We start from the raw sequence: 12,818 nt of genomic DNA on the forward strand, positions 1-12,818 counted from the left end.
CTAGCGGTTAGGTTTAGGAGTTGGATTAGGGTGTTGGAGCTTCATGCTTACTTTTGGAAACACTTTATTTTACGGTGTCATTAATTACAATACATTATGCATAATTACATGCAAGTAACCCTAATCCTAACCCTAACCATATAGTAAGTATATGTAGTTAATTAATATTATTCAGTATTTTAATGTACTGTATAATTACACTTTAACAAGGACACCTTAAAATAAAGTGTAACCTTACTTTTTTTTAATACAAATCAGCATTGTACAAATAACATTGTACACCATCTTTTGAAATCATTGTTTTGTAAAATATCTACATTTTCTCATGAGATTATATTGGTCAGAGATTTTATATAACACTATATATGTACTCTAATCCAATAACTCTTGGAGAAACTTGTCGGGTTGATTCTAGAACAACTTTTCTGCCAAAACAACAATACCAACCCCTTTCCAAACTCCAATCACTATGCATAAAATCAGTGGGAAATAGGTTAATAAGAATGTTGTTGTAAAAATCCGGTTTATATGAACGATGTTCTATGACCAACAAGGATACTGATCAAGCAACGTCTCATTTGACAGAATCACGCTGCTCAAGGCAATACATTTAAGCAATCAAGAACATCATAGTTCACATTAGATCTATGAACGATAGTATCATCCTTCAGATTAATACAACCTAACACATCTATCACTTCTCTAAGTGAATGAATTCCACAATAGACTAACCGCAGAGTTAATATGTTATATAGTACAATGGCTTCATCCAGTATGTATACATATACATGTCAATCAGGCTACTATGGCCTTCACTCTTGTGTGCATGCTCTGAAAGACAGACTGGCATGCAAATCCTTCAAACATTTGATTGCATGTTATGTCAAGTTTATTTGGACAGACAGATGAAACTATAGCTCAACGACACAAAAACCACAGCAGCTCAATTACAACTGTGCATTTAAACTTCCTCATTGAAAGAGAACATTCCCTGGAAGCGTCAAAACCAACATACTATCATGGCCATTCATAACTATTATACATTTTGGCAAATTGGTGGTGAATTCATATGAATTTATATGATCTCATTTGTATGTTTCCATAAGATAAGCCTGCCGGGGGTTAGGTTTAGGTAGGTTGACCGCATGCCCTCTTTTTCCTGGATATGCCCTGGCCGGAATTTCTAAGTTGCCTAAAATGTCTGAGTTTTGGCTTTGCTGAAACTACTTTTCAGCCATTACCTTCAACAAGTATGAAAGCAATAGGAAAACAAAGTCAAAACCTCGTCATTTTAGACAATTTAGAAATCCTGGCCAGGACATGCCTGGGAAATAGACAGTATGTGCCACTCAAGACAATATATTTGACCAAGAACATCGTAGTCTGGATTCGACTGCACTCAGTAATAAATGAATCAATCAATAAATAAATAATAATAATATAAAAAATAGATAAACATTTTTTTTTGTCAAGACAAACTTTAAGTTGGCTTGAGAAAGCCGGACCAGAAAGTTTGAAAATGTTTGAAAAAGTTTTAAGTTTGATGGTTTGCAGTCTGAAATAGTTTCAAGTAGTTTTAAAAGCTTAAAGTTTGAATGTTTTAAAGGCAATACAGTCTGTCAGAAATTATGATTAGCAAGTTACTAGCATGTCGCTAACATGATTAGCATGCTACTAGCATGTCGCTAACATGTTTCTAGCATGATTAACATGTCGTTAGCATGATTACCATGTTACTAGCATGTTTATAGCATGATTAGCATGTCAGTAGCATGTCTCTAGCATGATTAGCAAGTGATTAGCATGTTCCTAGCATGTTTCTAGCATGTTATTAGCATGTCGCTAGGATAGATAGATAGATAGATAGATAGATAGATAGATAGATAGATAGATAGATAGATAGAGAGTCAGATGATTAATAGATAGATAGACAGACAGACAGACAGATAGTCTCAGAAGAATGATAATAACTAGAATGTACATTTCCTGAAGAAAATGTGAGTGGGTGCTTGCCGTGGCAAAACTCGGCACTAGGCCGTCAGTAGAGCCTTCAGCATGATTGTAGAGAGCCAACTCCCATGTCTGTATGATGTTGTGAAGCTAAGATATGGCTTCTTTATGTTGCTATATAGTTGCTAGGGTGTAGCTGCACAGTCGCCATGGTGATACTTGCAGACTGTTTTTTCAGCCCAAACAAAAGAGGCCACCCCCATATCTATACCACTTTCTGGTGCTGAGAAATTGCTTATGAAAGTGAAGTGACATACGGCCAAGTATGGTGACCCATACTCGGAATTCGTGCTCTGCATTTAACCCATCCAACGTGCACACACACAGCAGTGAAGACACACACACGGTGTGTGTGTGTGTGTGTTCACTGCTCCGTGAACACATACCCGGAGCAGTGAACACACACACACACACCGTAAACACACACCCGGAGCAGTGAACACACACCCAGAGCAGTGAACACACACACACCGTGAACACACACCCGGAGCAATGAACACACACACACACACACCGTGAATACACACACACACACTCGGAGCAGTGAACACACACACACCGTGAACACACACCCTGAGCAGTGAACACACACACACCGTGAACACACACCCGGAGCAGTGGGCAGGCATCTAACCCGGGGAGCAATTGGGGGTTCGGTGCCTTGCTCAAGGGCACCTCAGTCGTGGTATTGAGGGTGGAGAGAGCACTGTACATTCACTCCCCCCACCTACAATCCCTGCCGGCCCGAGACTCAAGCCTTTGGATTACGAGTCAGACTCTCTAACCATTAGGTTCTTAGAATGTTCTTAGCCTGGTTTAACACTTAGCTAATAACTATTAGCATGTAGCTATTCACTGCTAGCATGTGTAGCATGCATGAGAGAAGTCCTGCTTGCGATCACGAGTCAAAAGAGCAAAACAGGCATGTTTCTATGACACTTCTATCCAAAAATATCCCTTTTGATCTGTTTTCAATAATAATAAAGCATACCTCTCCTCAATGAGCCGGTCGATTTGACACCTCATTCATGGGTCTGTGACAAACGGTGCGGGAGGAGTAGCGAACCGAAGTTTTGTCCAGAAGAAGAAGAAGAAGCAGAATAATAAGTATGCAAGATAACAATAGTGATGCCTTGCCTTTGGCAATCACCACTAATCAGTTTAAATAGGATTTCAGTAAGTTGGCTTTCTCAAGCCAACTTAATAGTAATAATAACAATTTCAAATCTGAGTCCAAGTACCTTATTTATAATAGTATCATCCTTCAAATTAATACAACTTAACATATCCGTTACTTTTCTCTTGAAATTAATTCCACGATAAACTAACAAACCTAAATAGTTGGTTTCACCCAACATGTATACAATTGGCCTCTGGATTTCCACCTGGGTCCTCCTGCTCCGGGCTCCTCCCGGGCCCCTCCCACCCTCCACTCACCCTTGGACTTATTTTTTGGACTCTCTTTGTTTTTGCCCCTTCCATGTTGCCTGCACTTCATCTGCTCCTCGCCCACCTCCCGAACCCCCACCCTCTCTCCTCTGTTGGACTTTTGTCAGCGCGAGGACGCGCCGTTCCGGGAGGGGGTGATATGTTACAGTTATGGACTGTTGTTTGTGTTCCAGTTCTCCTGTCTTAGTCTTCCTTTGACCTAGTTAGTTAATTAGTTAATTAGTTCCACACCTGTTTTCTCCATGATTACATTCAGTATTTAAAACCTGTGTTCTCCTATGTTCTTAACAACAGTCCTCATACATTATATTTAAGTGTATTTTCATTGCTTTGACTGTCTTCTGTAGATCCCACCTTCTTGCAAGCCATGATTAGTCAATTATGTACAATACCTGCATGCTATTAATCAAACTACTTTTCAGACTTTACTTTAGGCAAGTATGAAACCAGTAGGAAAACAAAGCCAAAACTCGGACACAATTTAAGAACTTTCTCATGAGACTGGGTTGGTCGGCGGATATATAGCCATGTAATCTAATCCAAAACATCCTGGATAAACATGTTGTGTTTGGCAACTTTTCTGCCAAAACAACCCTTTCTTAAACTCTAACCACTATCCTTGAAAACAGTGGGAAATAGTTTGATAAAAAATCTTGTTAGGTCTCCATTTCTCACCCTATTTAGGAAAATCTTGTTTATAAGAATGCTGTTCCAAAACCAACAATGATGCTGATCCAGCAACACGTCCCACTTCACAGTAAGCCATCCACAGCAATATGCTTAAGTGACTAAGTCTACATTAGGTCTGTGATACAGTGAACGATAGTATCATCCTTCAAAAATGAATAGAACCCAACACATCCATCACTTTTCTCATTAAATTAATTCCATGATATACATCACTAGCTGATACTAAAATACCAGAACACAAGAACAAGAGCTTCACACAACCTCATCTCCAGATACGCTGTGTACTCTACCTTTATTTATAGGGTTCAGCTGAAGCAAGCATATCAAAAATGACGGCAGTGTGAGTTTTCTTACTTAAGTGCAATTTGTTTCAAACACCAGGCTAACTGATGGCTGTGTATAGGGAATGTTTGGGAATGGCATACTTGCAAACAAATTAATTGTGTCATTGCGTACATATACTAACTGCAAGGAGCCATAGAAACAACACACTGTATGGAATTTCCTGTATCTGTGTGTGAAGACCACACAGAGGTCCTACAAACATCTGTGCAAACAAAGCTTGGAGATAGTCTCCATTGGAATGGGACATTGAGAACTGGCTCAAGATACTGTGCAGCTGAATGAAAACTGCAATGTTTAGTCATCCACTCCAGCTGGGTTATTGTTCAGAGTTAGCAAATTCCATGGCGAGACTCTGATCTTGGGTCTTGTCCACATGTGATGTGCTCCCCTGAGATTTTCTCAGATATACATGGAACCAACCATACAATTCCTGATTATAATGCACATTCCTTGAAAGGCTTGTCCTCTCTTTTTCCTCCTGGAAATGGTGATGGTCAGGGTGTATAAATATATTCGAGCATCTTATTTCAGACTGGCCTCTCTAATGATCACTTTTGGTATTACTCTAATGAGAGACTGCTCATGAAGCTCACCCTGTATAATTAAAATGAAGAAGTCTCCCAAGAGCACAACTAAAGTCGTCCAATGGAGCCCCTCCTTGGACCCATCAAGTCTTCATTCCTTTATAACCATCTCTTTGGTCAAATGTATGGTGCCATTATGTGACCATGTCTCATACTATCACTAAAATGTATAGTTTTTTTTCAAAATCCACATGGCTTTCTTTATTCAGCGGAAGACAAAAGGGGAAGTTTAGAGCATATATACTTTTATAGCGTATATATACTTTCATACATATTAGTTTAGCGCATCAATCAACATGTTAATATATATATATAAACAACATTTCTATTGAAACTTGTATGTTGTGTATGTAATCAACTACTTTGCATGTGCTTTAGTATGTTAGTTGAGATGTTAGTTAGTATGTTAGTATGTCTTTAAAGCATGACAAAAGATGATTCAATCATAATGATTTAAAATGTACTTTAAAGTACATTTTATTTGACATTAGAAAGTGCACTACTTTAAAAGTGTGTTTAGAAATGGTCATGAACGTGTACACTAAGTACACTATGTGGCCTTTTATTTAACTGATATTCTATTATCTGTAATTACAGTTTTTATAAAAAGTAAATAGATTTTAAGAACACTACAAGTGTGCATTCAATACAATTAAGCACACTTCTTTTTCACAAGGTTAGTTAATGCAAATTAAGTTTCTTCCATGTGGCCAATAGACTCCTTAAATTCCACCCTATATTCTTTCTTTCCAAAATGTCCATGACCAATACTGCTATCTCCCTGTCTTCAGAGTTGCAAATGGCGCCACTGCGGATGCATAGATTGCCTGCTTTCCACCCATATGAATGATGGGCTCTTGAGGATGCTTATAGAGCAAGATGACAAATGTGTGTTCCTGGAGGTCAAGTTCTCATCATGATTTTGGCTGAAATGTGGGATTTCCCGTCTCAACTTCACTCAAACCAGTGCACAGATGTGGAAATGAGGTGGTCAGACTGACAGCGGCTGGTCTGTCAGAGGCACTGGTCTTCTGTCGTTGCCAGTTTGTAATTAACACAAAGTGGCACGATCAAAGGCACGCATTTGAAACAAAAAAAGCTATTATTGGAAGTCATTATAGCAAGGGATTCATCAGGTCCATGAGATCATGTTGTTGTCGATGGGTGACTCATCATCGTAATCGAGAAACCATTTGCCAGGCCTGCCAGTACCGCAAAAAAGACACGTATATGTATTTTTGGTTTGCTCCATGCACATGGGGAAAAATCTAGGTGGGCTAAAGCTTTTAGATTGTCTTACTGTGTGATTCATGACAAAGGGTCCAAGGGTCTGTTAAAATGTTTAGTCCTGATTCATTTATTGGTTGTACTCTGTCAACCACATTAAAATTCACAGTACTTGACATTTTCGAAGAATGGAAATATAGATTCGTGACTGCCTTCATTGCCTGCAGATTTTGACATCTCTTCAAAATAATGTTTTTGCCTTTCAAGGAAATTATGACAAGAAAAGCTTAACATTTCTTTTCTTCCTCCTATTTGGGGGATCTTGTACATCACCAGATATCGGCAGGAATAGAAAACATCATTTTATGTCAGCATTATTAGTATTATTAAAAAAGGGTGTACCTCACAAACATATCAAAACTTAACAATTCATCCAAAAATAATATCGTGGTGCTTTGCATTCAGACTTTATCTCCATCCCCAAATTATTACTGTATTGCATCCAAATGTAAACTTTTTCGTTTGTATTTATAACACATTACTATTAAATTTTATGAAATAATATTAATATAAAATTGTATATTATATTACATTATATTATATAAAATTCTATAATTATAATCTTGTTTTATTTATATATATTTAATGTATGTGTGTGTGTGTGTGTGTGTGTGTGTGTGTGTGTATATATATATATATATATATATATATATATATATATATATATATACACATTATTGTGACAATGTCAAATGTATTTAGATTTGTGGGCTGAAATATGAACTATGATTTCATGAGATTTACCTTTTACAAAAATAGTAAACTGAACTTTGATTTTACAGATTTTAAAGAACAATGTCATTTTTCAGACTTTTCTGAATCCTTGAAAGTCTTCTGCCTCTATGAATCAACATATCAGCGTCACTTCACTTTGAAGTTTATTGCAATGTAAAAACAATCTCATACTGTACATTTGACTTCCCACACAAAACACGTGATTTACATTCTCACATCTATATTGACTCTCAGTAAATAACCAAGACCAGATGTGGCAGATAAATGCAAAGGCAGTGTGTTTCACACTGTATAATACAGAAGTGATTTGCCCCCGCTTCCATCCCCCAAACACGTCCAAACAATCCGCTCTGTCTCACAAAGCAGTGAAATGTCAAGGGATTGAGTATATCTGCTTTATTTATCATTCCTGCCATTATTTATCTCCACACTTGTGCTTTGAAACATCTCCCCATCTGCAGTGACAAAGACTGCGACAAGACATCTTAATGGCCTACAGAGAACCGTGAACCTCTGGTGAACCTATATTTTGAGTATTTGTACTGCTCATAGCTACATGCATGAGTGGAACTAAATCTTGTAAAAAGAATGAATGGGAATACACTGGCCTTGGTGACATCAATCAGTGGCTATTAAGAGTGTTGGACGTGAACCAGATTACCTCATTATAATGCTGTGTGCAACATATGTCTGAAAGCTGGAGACCACAATAAAATCCATAAATTGCATGGTCAAGATCCAACTCTGCCATATAGTTTTTGTTTGACATGAAGGATCTTTCTTTTCAATGTACTGCAGTGTCATTGTGGTATAGTAAATGGAGCTCAATTTATATGCCTGCAGGGAAAATTATACGTTTTTTTTTTTTTTCAGCAGTAATCAAGTGGATGTATGTGGGCAGCCTCAACCAGCTTGTGTTTCCAAGTTGGGAATTCTTGAATCCAGTTGTTTTAATACTGATCTAACTATTTCATTATAAGATCATTTAATATGTTTAAGTTATTTACGCTACTTCCTTGTGGGGAATGTTGCATGGTTTGCAATAAAGTTTTTTTTTTTTTTTTAAGTGAACAAAAAAGAAAGAAAAAAAGAGAGAAGATTGTGTGTTTATGAACATGTTTGTACTTTACAGAAATTCCCAAATATTTTTGAACCCTATAACCGTAACAAAACTATGTTGTACGCAATCTACTACATTCCTTTTCTGTCAACCAATTAATAGTTTACTTTTTTTATTGTTTAAAGGTTTTTATGAAGTAAACACAAGAAATAACTTTTATATGGTCAGTAATGCTTCATGATGAACACATATGGGAATGAAGCAACCACTTGATTATCTATGATTACACTCTAAAAAAATGGGGTTTTATAACACTAAAAGCGGTTCTTTAGGGAACCAAATCTTGTACCCCTTTTCCACCAACGCAGTTCCAGTGCTGGTTCGGAGCCAGAGCCTAGTTTCAAGCCGGTTCTTTGTTTTTCGACACCCAAAGCACCAGCTCCGAACCAGTAAAAGCGGTTCGTAAGTAGCACCAAAACATTGCTGGGCTAGAAGGAAGAACCGCTTGCGTCAGGGGCTTGGTTACCGTGACCAACAAGACGAACAGAAACTTTGGACCGCCATATTTGAAATAGCAGCTAAATGCTAACACGTTTGATTCGCCGTGTTTGGATGCCGATGTAGGTTCGCAAAGCCATGAACATCAATAGCAATGCAACGTCTGCCATTGCTGATAGTTTGTTTAGGCTTGTCCGGGATGGATCGGCGCTGCGCGGACCGGTCGGTGCGAGGCATCGGGGTGCTGCGGGAGCGACTGGAAAGCAGACTGCTCTTTATGCTTTTGGATCGCTCTCGCGGTGCTTTAGTGTGTTGTGTGCCGGTCGATCGATCTGCGTGGTGCTGATGCACCTCGAACAAGCCTGTTGTGCCGTGCTAGTGAACCGAAACATGAACCGTATTCAGTGACCTAAGACCTGGCTCTGTATTGGCTCTCTAGCCTGTGGAAAAGCAACCGGTTCTTAAAGGGCTCGCCAGTCGAACCAACTAAGAACCGGCAATAACACTGGCTCTGAACTAGCACCTGGAACTGCTTTGGTGGAAAAGGGGTATTGGTGCTTCAGTGGTTCTTCAGCGGGTCTTCACCAGTTCTTTGGGACCGCTACCGTATACAGAACCTGTTAAGCTCCTGTATGGTTCTTCAGTGGTTCTTTGAGGTGATTAAGGTGCTATATAGCACCTCTGCTGTACAAAGAAGCTGTTAAGATACTTTAAAAGTTATTTATGGGCCAAAGAAACACTGTTGGTGCTGTTTAGCACCATTTGTGTTGAAGAAATACAGTGTAATATGGCATCTCTTATGGTTCTACATAGCACCATTTGACAAAGGTGCTGTATAGCACCTTTGAAGATATGGTGCTATATAGCACCAAAAGTGGTTCCCCTATGATTACGAGCCAAGAACCACTTTTAGTGTATCTATAAGATGTGGATTACATTAAACAGATTTACATTAAAAGCTATCAGAATTGCATCTTATTTTGGAGATAAAAATACCAGCAACTACACCAAATTGCATATTTTTTGTTCAGTTTTGAAGAAAACTGAGTTGCTTTCTTTTCTCCTTGAGCATGAGCTCTATATTCTCTCATACAAGCCATACAATCCTAATGTATCACATATGAATCTCAGCTTTTTATTTATTTATTTATTTAATTAATTATTGAGATTTTGTCAAAATATTCAATAAACTGCCACTTTAAAAAATAATAACTTTTATTTAATATGACAGGCTTTACCGGGATAAAATGGCTGCAACATGGTATCAGAAGGGAATTCCATGGTACTGAATTATTAATCTATTAATGTGCCATGGTGCATGACAAATACAAATTATTTTTAAAATGTGTATATGTAGAAAGTTTTAGCTTTTAGTTTTTGATCTGTTTTTAGTTGTTTTAATACTACAATTGATTGCTTTTGTTGACCTCATTTGTAAGTTGCTTTGGATAAAAGTGTCTGCTAACTAACTAACAAATAATACCATGCCAAAAACTTTTGTCTTTTTAAGAGACACGCTTAAAAAAATACCCAGCACCTGGTTAAAAATGTTAAAAAAATAACCCAATAAAATGAGCCAACAGGCTGAACCCAGTAAATAAATAAATAACCCAGCATTTTAGAGTGTATGATATTGCCATGGAACCATATATATATATATATATATATATATATAAATATATAAATGAATATAGCCTAGTCATTCGTCACAGTCATTAAATGTCAGAAACACATATTTTTATGTCATGATAAGGACCCAAAAACTGAAGACCCATTGATTTATTTTGTTCTTAAAATAAGCTAATAACAACTGTAACCACATAATACACTTTAGAAATATAAAAGACAATATTTAATATCATTATGAACCATTTTCCCTTTAGAGGACATCTCCAAAAGGTTGACCTGATTTTAACAATTTTATGATTATAAGATTATTTTGATGATTCCAACCTCCCATTCTACTGGTAGATTACACACACACACAGGTTAAATTTAGGGTTAGTCTATAGAATTTACCATTACTCTCCCTTTGTCAAGATTTTTAAGATGAATTTACCATCTTTGCTTTATATTTGACTTGATTGTCTCAGAAACAAGAGTTCATGAGTTTTCTTCAAAATTTGGTCAAAGAGGTCAAAAAGTGCAATGACGTCACCGCATGTTTTAATAGACGCATTGGCATTTTATTTAAGTCAGCTGACTATTTTATCTTACAGTGAAAGCAGCGCGTGAGTCTGGGTGTGAATGAGGGCGGTGCAGGGGGCATTATTTGAGCTCGTGCTTGAGGACTGCAGGAGGAGGGCTTCTCAAACACAGCTGTACTTGTGCAATCACACTCACTTCTGTCACCCTGTCTGGGGAACATCGAGGTCAGCTCGTTCTTCAGGGACTATTCAACACATTTATTACTACTGAATTTCAATAGAAATGGCTTTCCATAGGTGATCTACGAGAGAGCTTTTATTGCTGACCCCGGGGTTTCTAGGACTCACCACGCGCTGACCAGCAGAGCCACACAAAACTTCTCAAACTTGTTCGTTCACATCGCGTCTGAGGACTTCACCGAAGCGGCGATGGAGCATCCTTGGTGCTTTTACGCGCTTATTTTAACGCTGATGTCCTGTGTTCGTTATACCCAGAGCATTGAGGGAAATAAGGATATTCCAACAGGTAAGAGTCCGTTACATTGGGACCGCGCACTCTGCTGCGCCATTCACACTGACTGCGACGCGACTAGTCTAGACCGCTTATTGCGTTATACAATATAATATAATTATGATCTGAACGGGTAAATATGTGACGATAACACTTAATTATCCTTAATGACCTTTTAAATCATTAATCGACCAATAATTGAGCTTTCAATAACCTGAAAATCTAAAGGACAATCCATGCCATTTCAATTTGAATGAACACTGATGATTTTTAATATTTGAAAAGTACTGTAAACAATGTCCTTTCCTTCTGCTGCACAATATGGGAAACCAGAGCTACAGTCACATGGGCAAGTTGTCATTAGGGGACATTTTAGGACATTTTTGTTTGTGTAAGAATTCTGAAAACTGCTATCAAATATCATATTTCTGTAAAATATTGTGAAACAAATTATATGTTGGAACAAGTTTCTCTGTTGAGTCAAATCTCTGTTGACTCAAAAAAAAAGTTTAAGGTGTTTCTTTTGTGTTTCATAATTGTTTTACTGTATAAATTTAACTTAAAAACCATATTAGGCTGTTTAATGGTACTGTAGGTTACCTCATAGAGTGTGACAATATGCCCCACTCAGGCAATAATGTTTATTATTTATTTAGTTAGTAGCCCAGATTTTAACGTTTGTGTCTATACAGCAAATGACTTTCATAAATAACCCATGAACTATTCAGTACACCTTGCCTCTTATTGGGACGTGAGGAATGTAAAGTATACCTTTTTTTCACACAGTCTTGCTGTTTGGGAATGTGTGCCTGTGAGATAAAGCACTATGCTGTTCAGTCTACAATGTAATAAAATTGCAATTCACACAGTTAATGCACACCCTAATGTGTTAAGCATTTCTTTGAGGCATAAACAAGTTTTTAATTACTTTCTGGATTCCATTAGGTTGTACAGTAATTTGTTTGTGATGGTAAAAACATTTACAGCCTAAAAACGTGCTTAAATAATTAAAACGCCTCTATGGTTTGTGAGCAGTTGCTTGTGCCTTTTTAGTTACTTTACAGGAATATAAAGATCCTCTGTTGAGTGTCAACTCAATAAATATGACCTACACTGTTTTCATGCATATTGGCGTTCATCATTTCCATGCAAAATGACTGCAGCAATCTTCATTCTTGACAGTTCTAGAACTGCATTACATTGTAGATACAAGGCGAGGAATCTAAACCATCTATCAACCCAGCTCAACCCAAGTAATGCATGCTTAAGGGTGCCATTTATAGCTTGAAAAAAGACAAATATTTTCTAAACAATCCTCTGTGCTCTGGATCATAATTCACAATATAATCAGGCGGTGTTCATTTTCATGCATCATTTCCTTGACATCAAATATCAGTCAGACTCTATTAGTGCCATTAGTCACTGAGCATTAAATTTAGGTCAAACTGTGAAAGAACTTTATTACAAACTTTACTAATGCATTCCCGTCTGAGAAGTATCTT

At 37.5% G+C, this 12,818-nt stretch overlaps 1 protein-coding gene across 2 annotated transcripts in view; it reads left to right on the forward strand.

The window, feature by feature from the left end:
* The first annotated feature begins 10,891 nt into the window (after positions 1-10,891).
* LOC306865153 (procollagen-lysine,2-oxoglutarate 5-dioxygenase 2-like) overlaps positions 10,892-12,818 on the forward strand; it is a 47,309-nt gene continuing 45,382 nt past the window's right edge. For both annotated transcript variants that reach the window (XM_079409565.1, XM_079409566.1), the window contains exon 1: positions 10,892-11,331. In XM_079409565.1, coding sequence (XP_079265691.1) covers positions 11,235-11,331 — 97 coding nt within the window. In that variant the 5' untranslated portion in view covers positions 10,892-11,234. The remainder of the gene's footprint in view (positions 11,332-12,818) is intronic.

The sequence above is a fragment of the Barbus barbus genome, assembly GCF_936440315.1.
Source record: "Barbus barbus genome assembly, chromosome: 46".
NCBI classification, from domain to species: domain Eukaryota; kingdom Metazoa; phylum Chordata; class Actinopteri; order Cypriniformes; family Cyprinidae; genus Barbus; species Barbus barbus.